Raw genomic sequence first — 15,455 nt, forward strand, 5'->3', positions numbered from 1 at the left:
TACTCTGTGGTCTGGCTGGCGAAGGAGAGCCAGCGCAGGACTGGGAGGTACGACTGCCTGAGCAGGTCTCCTTTTAGAAACGCAGGCCCGCCACAGCACAGAGGGCAGAGGGGAGGAGGGAGAGTGAGCGAGAACCCAGAAAGAAGCGTATTTCCTCACTGTGTGGCTTAATCAGTGAGGTGATGTCCAGCCATGCCCGCCTCGCACAACCAGAGCTGCTCGTGGCGGGGCCGGGTGGCCAGCACGTCGGTAACGAGCGCCAGCAGGCCCCTCCTGCCTCATGTGCGAGCACTGCAGGCCCGAGGGGTGCCCGCTGCACAGGGTGCTCCCCACCACCTCACCTTGCGCTGCGTGGCCCCCATCCGCACGGACTTCACGTCCACGGCCTGGTAGGTCAGCCACAGGCCCGTGTTCACGTGCTGGATGTAGCAGACCGAGTCTCCGTACTTTATCTCAGAGGTCCCCATGCCATCGACTTCTTTCCTCACCCCCGCGTCCAGCTTTTCCTGAGGGGAGAGGAAAAGGGGCTAAGCAAAGCTTTTAAAATACTACTTTATATGGAAAGAACTTGGCCTTGTGGTAAATACATTCCTTGAAAACTTCAGCCCTCTGAAGTCCCCAGAAATAATAATGGTTGAATATTTTATACTAACAGTTCAACCTCTACTGAAGCATCAAGCAGAAAATTGTAAAAATAAGTAACATTTTCTTGAATTATTCACATGGATAGAAATTTATTTTGGCATAACATCAAATTTTACATTGCTCAATGGCAAACTCCAAACCAGAGATCTTAAAATGAGTAGTGCCAGCTTCATACTCTTTCCAGATTATTTTTTCCTTTATTGGTTCTTAAGTGCATAGGTTCATGGGACAGCAAATCCAGGTCTGAGTCCAGTCTCTGCCACTTGCTACGCTGTGACCTTAGGACAAGTTAATTTCAGCTCCTATTTCTCATCCGTAAATAAAGCCAACAAAAGTATCTCCCCCACAGTACCAGAAAAAAATGAGATAATGTATGTAAAATTTTCAGCACAATGTCTGGGATAAAGTAAACACTTAATTTTTAATGATTTTGACCATAAAAATGATGGTGCTGGTGGTTTTGTTAACAAGGATGTCCACTGTTAACGATGACTTCTTTAGAACTCTTCAAGACTACTGTGGCTCAGCTTCCAATACAGCAATTTCCAGCTCCGACTTTCTCTAAAGTGTCACAGGGGCTGGATGCCCTCTGCTGTGAAGTAGTCAATACTCTGGTACCAGCTAAATGTGTCTTTCAAATCCCTACATTTACAAAAATATTTTACCCTCACCCAAGGACTTTTTCACTGCTTTAGAGAGAGAGGGGAAGGAAAAAGAGGGATAGAGAGAGAGAGATGACAGGAACATCAGTTGGCTGCCTTCTTGTACTTCCTGCATGTGCTTTGACCAGAACCTGGCCCATGACACTTCCATCCACGGGACAACACTACAGTCAACTGAGCCACACCAGCCAGGGCTCAAATCCTTGCATTTTAATGATTCCTCATTCAACAGGTCCCTTTTAATCCACACCCCCCACCCACGCTTCATCCTGACCTCCTGTCATGAAATTCACTGTCATGAAGTTTTCCACAGTCCTTAAAATAACAGAAAAAAATCTACTATTTTTTGGTTGCAATACCTCTTTTAGTGGTTTCTTATTCGCCTTGGTCGAATTTTCTTTGTTAAATCTACTTTAAGTTTCTTTTATGACTTTGGTTGTTTGTTGTTTGAAATTAGTAACAGTTATGTAATATTGTAACTATTACTAATCCTGTGTCAGCTATACTATATAATGTTGTAACTACTACTAATTCTGTATTAGCTATACTATATCTAAATTAGGGGCCTTTAGTTTGGGCATCACCTTTTAAATTATATTTTTCTTTTGAGTAAAATTCATGTCTGTTACACAAAAAGGAAAATTTGAGCAAAAAATTCTGTCATTTGAATACTCTATTAGTAATAACTCAAAATGATTATAACTTTCTATCAACAATTGAAAATTAAAATGAGTTGCAATTGTTAAGGTCAAGGCCCTGTAAGAAAATGAATACAATTATAAATTAAGTTGATTTAACCATTATGCAAATAATTTGAAACATTATTCCAAGTACCTGTAATACAACAGATAACAAAGTGTTCCAATTTCATTTTATCCAACAAGATACACTACTAATCTACTTACGCCAACCCTATCAATAGGAAAATTAAATCCTGGGAGGAAATACAATGTCATCACCTCCTCAGATTCTAACTTTTCTTCCCCTTTATCCAAGGAAATTAGTTTGCAGTCTATTTGCAGACTTGCGGGTTGTGTGTTGCAGGGCCACAGTTGCTAACTGTGAAGCTGTGCTGAGTCTGTCTTTACTGAAGTGGCTCCATCACTGTGAATCAGAAGTTTTAACTGTGAAACCTCATGAAGACTGCCTCTCGAGTCAGGTAAGAATTGCTAAAGTGATGTGAGAAAAAAAATGAAAGAACACAGGCCTTCCTTCTTTTATTTCTCAGCTTTTTGAGTGTGTATGTGTGTGGCTCAGGCTTAGGAGAAATTCTGGGGGAAATAATCCAGACCCTTTGAATAAGAACAACAAGCACAACATGAACTGGGAGTGGGTGGCTGGTGAGCCGTCTAACAGAAACTCACCCGGGTCACTAAAAGTTAAGTGTCCCGAACAGACAAGCAGCAATGGCCTGAATTCTGTATTAGCGATACCATATCTAAACTATAGGCCTTCAGTTTCAGAATGACCTTTTAAATTTTATTTTTCATTTGAGAATTCCAGCTTTGGGCAATAATGGAATAGTTTAGTTGGACTAATCCTCATAGATAATGACACATTTTCAAAGAAAAATGCTTTTGAAAACCTATCTGGATGCTCTTGAGTGGGACAAACTGGAGAACAGTCTCCTCTCTAAAGAGGAACAGTGCCCAGGAGACTGATGCAATGCTGCCTTGAGCTGCCTTGAACTCGAGCTGCCCTGCCCACCACCCGCAGCCTGGGCAGAGTGACTGAGGAGTCAGGGGACACACTTAGGGCCCCAGCAGCCTACAACCAGAAAAGCTGAATCAGAGAAGTAGCCACAGGACCTGCTTATAAAAGCCACCCCAATTCTTGCTAACCACTGAACCACACACACTCCAGGGAGGGCCAGTACAGAGACGGAAGGTGACACCACTAAGCAGAAACAGAAGCCACGACCCACTGTGAACAGGAGAAAGCTGGAGCTCCGCCCAGCGGGGTTAGCTGGCTGCCCAAAGCACAACCGCCCTTCAGAAGACAGCCGCAACAGAAGGCCGTCTCCACCACACAGCCTCCGACACCCTGAATGCTGTCAAAGATGAGAGGTCAAGGAACAAGGAAACTGATCTGAACTAAATATTAAACAAAGTGACTGTACTAAAAAAAAAGCAACAGAAACTGACACAAAGAAGGACCTCATAATTGGTAGCAGGCAAAGACTTTGAAACAACTATTATATATAAATATAAGATATGTACAAGGGCATAAAGAAAAATATATGCATAATGAATAAACAGGAGAAATCTCAGTTGAGAAATATAAATTATAAAAAATGAAATGTAATGAGAAAATGAAAACATTAATTAAAATATAAAATTACTTAAATCATTTTAATATCAGATGGCAATCACAGACCGAGTCGGTCAAGTTGAAAGCAGGTAAACAGAAGTTTTCTAATCTCAAGGTCAGATGGCCACTACAGGCACCCTGACGTGGCAGTTTTGCCAGCAAGCAGAGACTTCCCTGGAAAGGCTACATAAAATGTAGTCTCCACACCTCCTGCCTGTAGCCGAGGACTGCTGAGACCCTCACTGTTGCCTCAGGCCTCACTAACAGGCACGAAGGTTTAACATTGCTGCTCTACCGTATGATCTCACCATTAACAGGAACCTAATCAATAAAACAATCAAGCAAGCAAGTGAAGTATAGCCAGACACTGAAACTGAGAACAGGCTGGCAGTGGCCAGAGGGGAGAGGGGAGGGGATAATGGGGGAAAGGGTGAAGGGTTTGTAGGAATAAGTATAAAGGACACGTGGGCAGTAACAAGGGTGGGGGTGGACACAGGGGAGGGAGGTGGGGAGGGATAGGGGAAAAGGAGGAAAACTGTACTTGAACAACAATAAAAATACTTTTAAAAATGAAATGAAATTAAAATTAAAATTAAAAAACACTGCAGCTCTAACTGTCCGTTGGTTAAAACAACCACAAGAACCACAGAAATCCTCCAAGGGAAAGCAGGTCTTTCCGACACAGTCTGCAGTTGTTAAAAAGACTACCATTCTCACTGTGAGAACTGTAGCTAGACACACATTTTCTCCTTTGCTTCATGTACACACAGAGTGGGCTGCATTTCAACCATCGGAGAGACGCTGGCACTTTACTGAAATTGTTCTTCAAACAATTGCCTGGTTTCCTCACTGACTGACAATCTCATGGTTGGTTACCTCCAGCCCAACGGTCCAGGCCCCCAGTACCTGAACAGTGCCTGAAAATGCTAAATTCTCAAAAACTCTCTGCCAAATGAATAAATGCATGTTTGGAAAGCAATCACATATCCCTTCTAATTTTCCATAAAAAATATGTTTACAAGCTACCCTACCATTCAAATAATTCTACTCATGAATGATGGGGGAATAAGATCTTCTACGAGTATCCAAGTGGCTCCAGAAGTAAAAAAAGGGTCAGTCTGAAACACACAAGTGATGTTTTGCTATTAGACATACCAAACCAGTGCATTACAAAGCCAAAGCCACTTCTGAACATCTGTCCTAAGTGACACAAAAGGCACTGGAGATACCAGCTAGATTCACTAATAAATTTAAACTTGTCCTGTAGGATTATGTCCTTGCTCTATGGACCAGATAGTTCAAGGAGATTCTTCTAGCATTAAATGAAATCATCCTTAAATCTCAAATTATTCTGCCAAGTGGCTGAGAGGATGAAGGGAAAAAATGTCTTTCTCCTTAGATGTTAGAGTCTTTGTTTTTATAATAGCCAGTCCTCCTTCAGACAAATAAATAACGGTTCAAGTGAGGAAAGGCAAAGGTCAATAAAAAGCTGCATTCACTCCTTTTGGGTGCCGCACTGAAGTACAGAATAGTCAGTCACTGTGAAATATGAACCTAAAAATGCCACAGGGTCAGAGAACTTACTTCCCATCCAGGAAAGAGTTGCAAAATACACAGACACAGCTCTCTTCACCCCTGGCACTCAGAAATATTCACAGACTGATGGGTGGGCTTGTGCAGAGAGGGGATTTGGACACTTCCTGTGCTGGGGGGTCTCTGCAGCAGTGAAATGAGTAGCAGAGTTTCCAAGGAACCCTCCATCACCCTATGTGACCCTCTCCCTGGGTGTGGGCTGGGCCAGTGAGTACAGAGAACATCAGTCCTGTGATTAGCTTACCTCACATGGCAAAGGAGAATAAGTGGTGCAGGTGTAATTAAGGTCCCTAATCAATTGGCCTTGAGCAAATCAAATGGGAGATTATCCTGGGGCAGGGATGCTCGATGAGCCCTTTGTAGAGACCTTTGCAGAGACCACATACAGCCAGTACCTGTGGCATTCCATCCTGACCCTGGCCTGCCTTTCGAAACCCCTCACCCCATGGCTGACTCCATAGCCTCATGATCTCATAAAGCAAGTCCATGAGAGGGAGGGAGGGGAAGGGGGAAGAGGGGAGAGAGAGAGAAGGAGAGAGAGATTTGTTGTTCTACTTATTTATGCACTCATTGGTTGATTCTTCTATGTGTCGTGAATGGGGACTGAACCATCAACCTTGATATATGGGGATGACATTGTAACCAACTGCGACACCAGGCCAGGGCCCCCTTAGTATTTCTTCATACCTGGTGCAGGCTCTGCTTGTCTGGTTGACCTCTGACTGATGATGCACCTCATCTTCCCCAATGGAGGTTTTAGCTAGCTCTCTGGTTTACTATCATTAAAAAGGATCAGGATAAAAACTATCACTGAATTTGTATATCTTCTGCAAAACCACAGTTGGCATTATTTTCTTTTTTTAAATATGTTTTATTGATTATGCTGTTACAGTTGTCCCATCCCCCTGCCCTGTGCACCCTCTCCCACCGGCAATCCTCCCCCCATCCACCCCTTAGTTCATGTCTATGGGTCATACATAAAAGTTCTCTGGCTTTTCCATTTCCTATACTGTTCTTAACCTCCCCCCATCTGTTTTCTATCTACCATTTATGCTACTTATTCCCTGTACCTTTTCCCCATTCTACCCTTCCCCTTCCCTGCTGATAACCCTCCACATGATCTCCATTTCTGTGATTCTGTTCCTGTTCTAGTTGCTTGCTTAGTTCACTTTTGTTTTTGTTTTTTTTTTTTTAGGTTTGGTTGTTCATAGTTGAGAGTCTGTGGACATTTTACTGTCCATATTTTTATCTTATTTTTCTTAGATAAATCCCTTTAACATTTCATATAATGTGGGCTTGGTGATGATGAACTCCTTTAACCTAACCTTATCTGAGAAGCACTTATCTGCCCTTCCATTCTAAATGATAGCTTTGCGGGATAGAGCCATCTTGGATGTAGGTCCTTGCCTTTCATGACTTCCAATACTTCTTTCCAGCCCCTTCTTGACTATAAGGTCTCTTTTGAGAAATCAGCTGGGAGTTTTATGGGCACTCCTTTGTAGGTAACTGTCTCCTTTTCTCTTGCTGCTTTTAAGATTCTCTCCTCTTTAATCTTAAGTAATGTAATTATGACATGGCTTGGTGTGTGTTTCCTTGGGTCCAACTTTTGGGGACTCTCTGAGCTTCCTGGACTTCCTGGAAGTCTATTTCCTTTGCCAGATTGAGGAAGGTCTCCTTCATTATTTTTTCAAATAAGTTTTCAATTTCTTGCTCTTTCTCCTCTCCCTCTGGCACCCCTATGATTCAGATGTTGTAATGTTTAAAGTTGTCCTGGAGGTTCCTAAGCCTCTCCTGATTTTTTCTGAATTCTTGTTTCTTCATTTTGTTTCAGTTGAATGTTTACTTATTTCCTTCTGCTCCAAACCATTGATTTGAATCCCAGTTTCCTTCCCTTCACTGTTGGTTCCCTGTACATTTTCCTTTATTTTGCTTTGCATAGCCTTCACTTTTTCCTCTATGTTGCAACCATACTCAACCATTTCTGTGAGCATCCTAATTAATTACCAGTGTTTTGAACTCTGCATCTGATAAGCTGGCTTTTTGTTGCTTAGTTGTATTTTTTTCTGGAGCTTTGATCTGTTCTTTCATTTGGGCCATTTTTTTTTTTTTTGTCTCAGTGCCTCTGTTATGTAGCAGGGGGTGGAGCCTTCGGTATTTGCCAGGGTGGGGCAACTCAGATCACTATATATGGGGGAGGGGTTCGAGAGGGAACAGTGTTACTTGCCTGGCTCTCAGCTGACTTTCAGTCACTTCTCCCCTCTACACACAAGCAAGTTGGGCCCTTCTGGTGCTGATTCTGGGGGTAGAGGGGGTCTCTCCAATGAACTCTCCTATGAGGCTGGAAGCTTTTCCCACCACCTCAACCCCCACAGGTTTTTACAGCCAGAGGTTTTGAGGCTTTATTTCCCCACACTGGAACCCTGGGTTGCATGATCTGTCTCACTCCCCAGTTGTTCCTCCTGGCTTATCCACATGCAAATATGGTACTGTCTATTCAGCCAGCCGCCACCTTGCCAAGAGTCCTCACCATCACAGCTGCCTGTCTCTGCCCCTCCTACTGGTCTGGATGAATGTTTCTTTTTTAACTCCTTGGTTGTCGGACTTCAATACAGTTTGATTTTCTATCAGTTCTGGTTGTTTTTTATTTTTAAATTTGTTGTTGTCCTTCTTTTGGTTGTGTGAGGAGGCAAAGTGTATCTACTTACGCCTCCATCTTGGCTGGAAGTTGGCATTATCTTCCATTATGCTAGCAGCATCCCTTGAGAAAGAGTTACTGCAAAAAAATCTCTTTTGAATTTAACCCTGATTAAATAAAAATTCATCTCTAATGATAACTTTGTATAATTATTTTGGTAGGAAAAATACATGCTCTTTATTTTGCTTTTACTTTTTAGATATTTAATCAATCACTGAACCACTATAATAGGTGCTCACCAGATCACAGGTACACAGCATATCTTTCCCGTCTGCTGTTATTATTGTAAAATCTTTAATTTTCTTATTAAAGAGAGCTTTGGTTTTACTACTTAGGTTTAAAGTCTGGATCTGCCACATAACTTATCTAAGCCTCAGTTTCCTCATCTGCACAATTAAGATTAGAAATGGTATTGAAGCATCATAGAGTTGAACTGGAATTAAATGAGATAATGTAGCTAAGGTACTTGCACATTATTTGGCCCATAAATTAACCATTACTCTTATTTTATTGTGTTTTGTAAAGCATCAAAACATTTTTTGAACCAAGAACAAAAATCCCAAACAAAAATAACACACTTTTAAAAAAACTATGTCCTAAAAACAGTTTTGCCCTTTCTATTTTTGCACTTGCTCCATGCGCCCTGTGGTCTCCCTGGTGGTCTATCTGAGTCTGGTGTTTCACCTTTTCAGCAGCAGCAGTTTCTATTTGTGGTGCCTGGGAGAGGAAACACGGGAGGAAACCGCCCAGGCAGGAACATTTTAGTGGCATTTTAAGCTGGAAAGTTACATCCTGGGGTAAGTATATATGTGACTGGCGAGATCTACCTTATGTTTAAAAATGACATTTCAACACACCTGAAAATGAGGGTTGAGAATTCTAGGAGCAGAGGAAGTGAAGAATAGGCCCAAGAAAACCTACATGAATCAAACTGAATTCTCCATCATGTAAAATGTCTTCTTTAAAAGCAGACCAACATAATCATTTTGCAATAAAGATGTATATCAAATTATCACACTGTACATCTTACAATTCCACAATGCTGCATCAATTATATCTCAATAAAGCTGGGAAAATAAGAGGACCAACACAGGTTATATTATAATCTATTTCCTGCTCTGTTCTGCTTATTCTGAATGGGTATAGTTGCCAATGATTGTTGACTTCTGTCAAACCCTGAATTTCAGACGGGCAACTGAGTGCCCCCAACACTGTCCAAGACATCGATGACAACCAAGGGAGATGCTCCCCATACTAACTAGGAGTGTAAGTTTTTAAAGCCAGTCTCATTTATCACTTTAAGTAAGAAAAATCACAGTGATTTGTAGAATTTCAAAAATATACTAGCAAAGAGGACTTGCAAGGTTGTAGGCAAAGGAAAGCCAATGTAGATGGAAGGGTTCGTGACAGATGATTTTCACTTCAGAATTTCCAAAGCCATATCCCTGAATCAAGGTAAAAATTGGTATTTTCAACTGCCATAGAAAAGTTTAGTTTTTCATCAATAATGAAAACTTGATTTGCAACACAGTAGTCATTTATTAATTGCATGCTGAATGTCTACCTAAAATCAAAGAAATATGTTACATTAAAAAAGTCTTTGCCTTCCAAAAAAATTAAGTATTCATTATTTTCATTGGAAATAATATAACAAAAATATGTAGTGATATGACAAGCATTTTCAGCCTGTCAGTGGCATTAAGGGAAAAAAAATCAAGTACACTGTTAAGTGAACCCAACATCTATTTCAAAGACCAGAGCCTGTGACCAAATACCAGAGCCTGTGATCACCAACTGTTTAGCTACACCATTTTCTCTAAAATGTAGACAATATAAAACATTTTATTTTTTTTAAATATATACTTTAATCTTTAATTGGGGACTCTACTTTTATTCTATTTCAGTCGGTAAGTTCAATGCTTCTTAATTACATGATTGCAGAAAATAATTTTTATCATGAATGGATGTTACATTCATGAAGCTACCTTTATTCCAATTAAATGAGTTTATATTTTAAACATTATAATCACCACTGTTAATAGCTCTTCAATTTTTCACAATGTGTTCATATATATGCAAGAATTTCTGTCCCATTTACTTCTCCCTAGGACACCAGTTTGTATTTTGGAACTTCTTCCCATTCTCAACTGGAATATATTTGTGCTTCCTTCCAGAATAAATTTTATTGGCAAGTTCAAGAGCCCACAACCTGGGACACATTGCTATTTGTCCTATTTCAGGCTACATTAGTTGGGATTGGGAGATCATGTGAAGTACATGTGAGAATACACATATAAGATACATGTATATTTAAGAAACACAAAATACTTCAAATGATCTGAAACACAGTCAAAAACACAAGGTGAAAGTCGCACACAGGGGAGACATCTAGAGTCACCGCTGTTGGGAGCACAGTTCACATCTGTTGCTATAAAAGACATGTGTTCAGACAAATGAAGCAATTTCTGGAAACTACTTATTGTGATAATATTGGGTTGTCCAAATATGGTTTTTTCCATAAAAGACACATTTTTCATTTTTACCAGTAACTTTATGGATGTAGATATTGTGACTATGTCAGCTATCTCCTGTGTGGTATAAGGTTGATTATTCTCAATTAATGTCTCAATTTGATCACTGTCAACTTCAACTGGTCTGTCTGACAGTGGAGCATCGTCCAGCAAATCTCCAAGCACGAAGCTTCACAAACCACTTCTGACACATTCCATCATTCACAGCACTTCCATACACTGCACGAATCTTTTCTTTTTACATTTCAGTTGCATATTTGCCTTTCTTGAAATAATAAAGCATAATATGCCAAAAATGTTGTGTATTTTCTTCCAGCTTCAATATTAAAATGGCTATGCAAAAAATTCACCAATTTTAGTAACTTTTTTTAAATGCACGCTGATATGACAGCCTGTCAGAATACAATCTAACTAAATTGTTTTGAATGAAGTTAAAGACAACTAACCACTATGAGAGCCATCTTAAAGAAAAAAACAAATGAACTTTCTGACTAACCCAATACATTTCATTCACCAGCATACTACAAACACTACAATATGTCTGTAAAATTAGATCAGTTTCCTTTACTAGGAAATTTACTTAAAACCCATAGTATATAAAATAAGATACAATTGCTTTTTATCTATCAAAATTAGCAAAGATTTCTAAGAATTATCTGTTGATGAGGGTGCGCAGAAACACACACTTCCCTGCACTGCTGCTCAGAACGAACACTGACACCCAGCTCCGAAGGGCACTCGGTCTGCATGCGTCCACTCCCTGGACCGTGCCCAGCACCGAGCAGGTGGCCACGCCAGACTGTGGCCTGCAGACACTGCCGTCTGAGAGCCTGCAGAATCAGCACCTTCAGAAATGTCGTATCCCCTAAACAACCCATCCGACTTCCAAAAAGGAAGCACCATCAATATACAGAAATATGTGGAGACAAAAATGTCCAATTTACAGGTACAAAATTCAAAACTCACTAAATCAACAGGAGTAGCTAAGTAACTCATGATAAATCTACATAACAGAATGCTGAATTACTGTCAAGATGTTATTAATCAAGATGTACAGTTGTACATTAAGTAAAAATTATATACAACATAGTATGTAATTTGCCCTATTTTATTTCATATCAGATATGCATATATTTGCTAAAAAGTAAACACACACACATTTAGAAACACAATTGTTTCTAAATGATGGGTTGTACATGATTTCAACTTCCTCTTACCACATTTTTTATACCTTTTTAAAAATGTTCTATAATGACTATACATTAAATATGTAATAAACAAATAATTTTAGAAAGAAATTATAGAAAGATTTACTGTCTCTACCCCCTGGAAAAAACTTTAATTACATAACCAGCCATTATCTTAGAGTGAGAACTCTACTGTGATTTTAAAATTAAAACGTTTTCCTGGCCTTCAGCTTTACCTTCTCTTGTCTCAACCACGTCATCACACTCAGTTATCAGCGTGAGTTAAACGAACGGAGCATTGGGCAGCGAGTCAGTACCGTCCACACAGGGCAGCAGGTCCCCACACACGACTGCTGGGCAGGGGCCCAGCCACAGACACTGAAGGAGTGGGGGAGCTGCTCTCTGCACCATGGCAAGACACAGTGGCTGAAATCCAAAATCAGCCCAAATTTTCCAAGTGCATATTAGGAGAGACATTTGGAGAAAAAGGTTTCAAAGGCTATTGTGTTGGGCAAGAACTTTCATTAACAGCTTTTGAAAATAAGCATAGTTTTTAGTCAGCATGTCCAGTTCTGGGAATCTATCCTTACGAAATAAATTACAAATGTGCACAAAACATATGTCCAAGAATGTCAGTGCAGTGGTTGTTTTTTAACTGACTTTTTGTTACAAAGAAATATGGCTACTTCAATAGGCAGAATAATCCGGAGACTGACTTTTAAAGTTGAGCAAAATTTGGTCCTGCACCATGTTCCCAAGCACTTCAAGTTTGATCTTCCTGAAGCACCCAAATGTAAATGGCAGAGCAGTCCATCAATCATCTAGTCAGATACAAACACATGCAGAGTTTATTTAAATTAAAACAATAACATTTTGTAATTACAACTTACTTTTCTTTCCCTCAACAGTATTCTGATGGACATATTTCCAGATCAACATATTCCAATAGCCAGTATCACTTAGTTATGAACTATATTTGTTAAACACTTGACTCTTTGCCATGGCAAAGAATGATAAAGTTAACTTGCTTAGGCTTTATTTTATTTCTGTCAAATAGGAAAAATAGATTGATAGATTAGTGGCTACATGTATGGCAGAAAACTTTAACACCTGCTCACGTATTTTTCTCTTCTGCAAGTCCTTCTCCATTGGAATACCCCAGGCCCTTCCGGCTGGAGGCACCCATCTGTCTCCTGGAGAATTAGGATTGTTACAGAAAAAAGAATAGAAAGGGAATGGCAGTATTCAGCTTCCTACAGCAAAATCAGGATTTTTGGAGACCAGGGAATATGATTGTTACAGAAACGATGAAAAAGAAAGATGAACTCAATATCCCACGTCCCCAGCAAGAGTAGGATTTGGGGACCATGGTCAGATGACAGTGACAGGCCTGTGGAGCCTGTTCAGGGTGGGGCGGCCCTTCTGCTGTGTGAGGCTGGGTGAGGTGCAGGGTGAACCGCCTGGGCTCCCTGAGCCACAGTGCACCCAGGATTCCAGCTGGGCCTGGTTGTTTAAACCCACTCCAGCCAGGTGGCTGGAGCCCAGGTGGCCTCATGTCCACGGGCTACCCTGTGATCCCAGCCAGGTGACTGAATAAGTGACTTGCCTGCCCTGCCCTGGGCTCCCCCTCTGGTGAAATGGGGCCCAGTTTCCCAGCAGATCAGTCATGGAGAGGGCCCAGCTCTGCTGGCCGACCTGCTCGGCACCACGGAATGGAAGCAGTTACTGGCTTTAAAAAACCAAGTGGTGGGGGAGATCCCTGCCTCCCAATGGCCTCGACAAGCCCTAGGAGGCAGAACTGTGAGTGTGTCCCCATCTACCAGACAGATACGTGCCCTCCCAGCATTCCTGACTGAGAGAATGTCATTTAGGGACAGGGCTCCAGGATGGCTCAGTTCTCCAGGCACTTGATGGCATGGAATATGCATGTGTACGACATGCCCTACTGCACATTATTTACGTATTGTACACATTTTCTTATGTATCATCTGCCTAACTGTCCCGAACAGAGAAACATGACTGGTGTCTCCGACTCCTAGGCCCTTCTGTGTGTTTCTTCTTGTGCCTCTTGCAGGCTTTGCTGTCCGGACACTGACACCCAGTTACTGTATTTGCTGCGCAGTTCTGGCAACTGCTGGACCTCCAGTGCAGCGCGCCCACTCAGTGTTCTCTTCAGCTGAAGCCCTCCTCCCCAAGAGTAAGATCAGACTCCTTTCTTTTTTTTCTTTTTATCCTCCCGAGGATATTTTCATTGATTTTAGAGAGAGAGGAAGCGGGGGGAGAGAGAGGAATTACCAGTGTGAAAGAGAAACAGTGACAGGTTGCCTACCACACACACCCAAGAGAAGATTGAACTCACAACCTAGGCATGTGCCCTGACCAGGAATCAAACCTGCGACCTTTTGGTATAGGGGACAACGCTCCAACCAACTGATCCACCTGCCCAGGGCCAGACTCCTTTCTTTTTGTCTGTAGCGCCCTGCTACTGATCAGCTATCATTTCACTTACAACCTCTCCAAACAAAGCTGCTTATGTGAGTCTCGGCACCAGCATAAATTATACTTCATGAGCCAATATGAAATTGTCATTTTAAATTGTGGTTGTAGCCTATTTATATGCATCGATGGGACAAACACACTGGGCCTTCACTCTGCGTGTTTTAGCCATTACCCCATGTGGTCCACGTCTCTCTTGACCATGAACCTCCAGCCGTGGGCGTCCAAGGCTCTTTACCAACCCTCACTGCCTTCTCCTGAGGCTGGACAGCATTGGTGACACAACAGTGTCTCCCTCTGTTTCCCACCAGCATCCCGCTCTCCCACCACCTTGTTTTAGCAAAGTTTACCATCTTTCAGGGTGTGCCTTTTTACTGGTAAGTATCTCACAACTCTATCATTCGATTTTTCAGTTTTAAGAAAATATTCTTTGGCTTTAGCAGCTTCATAGGGGCAATCAGAGCACTTACCGTACCTGCCATTCTTTCTCCTCCAATTTGTTAGACAGATTTTGCCTCCTATAATGCTGTGTCTTGACAGTCTTCTCTAGAGCTTTCATCCGATATTCCTGTTCAGGGCTCATGCATCTGGGGCGTGACTGTGCTAAACCACATCTGCTAGGGTGCCAATCACGCCTTCCAGCTAATGTTCTGCAGTAAAGCTGCATATCATCTGAATAGCTACCTATTTTCTATGTGGAAAGAGCTGCCTCCATCAGGTAGCTGATTCCTCTGTAGTGGGCTGAAAATGGTTCTCGTGGGGCTGTGGTGCTACCGGTGGATAAACTCGCAGATCCCCACCCCTCTGCTTAGTCAGGCTTACAGGAGAAGCCCAGTGACACCGAGTTTGTTCACAGTAACACCAACTGCCTTCCAACCAGAGAGAAGAGACAACTCAGTCCACAGCACCACCCATCCGATGCCCACCCAAGTACCACTGCCAAGCTGCCCTGTGGTTCACATGGCAAATACGTGTGCGTGGGTCCTGAGGTTTCCCACTAGAGAGAACCAGCTCTCTCTCACTGTCACCACAGAAAACAGAGGCCTACACTGGCTGTCCCTCCAAGAGATCTCCACCATCTGTGTGCCCCAAAGTAAGAGTCCTGAGAGACAGAGTCAGGGGCACCCATGGGCCCCTGTCTGTTCAGAGCTGCTCTGGTCTCAGCCAAACTTGCCTTCACCTACAACTGGGGAGTAAAGAGTAGTATTTCCAAGACCAAAGCTAGCCAGTAAATGCTGTTCCTGTCACTCCACCCCATCTCACAAGCTTCATTAAATTAAGGACAAAAATACACAACCATGAGAAAAAATGAATGCAATCCACGCTGGCCTTTGTC

At 41.9% G+C, this 15,455-nt stretch overlaps 1 protein-coding gene across 6 annotated transcripts in view; it reads right to left on the reverse strand.

The window, feature by feature from the left end:
* The window catches only part of RYR2 (ryanodine receptor 2), a 540,637-nt gene that overhangs the window by 274,026 nt on the left and 251,156 nt on the right, over positions 1-15,455 (reverse strand). For all 6 annotated transcript variants that reach the window (XM_045860807.1, XM_045860777.1, XM_045860769.1 and 3 more), the window contains one exon: positions 342-506. In XM_045860807.1, the coding sequence (XP_045716763.1) occupies positions 342-506 (165 nt within the window). The remainder of the gene's footprint in view (positions 1-341; positions 507-15,455) is intronic.

This window comes from Phyllostomus hastatus, unplaced genomic scaffold, assembly GCF_019186645.2.
Source record: "Phyllostomus hastatus isolate PE091 unplaced genomic scaffold, TTU_PhHast_1.1 phas_contig_148, whole genome shotgun sequence".
NCBI lineage: Eukaryota > Metazoa > Chordata > Mammalia > Chiroptera > Phyllostomidae > Phyllostomus > Phyllostomus hastatus.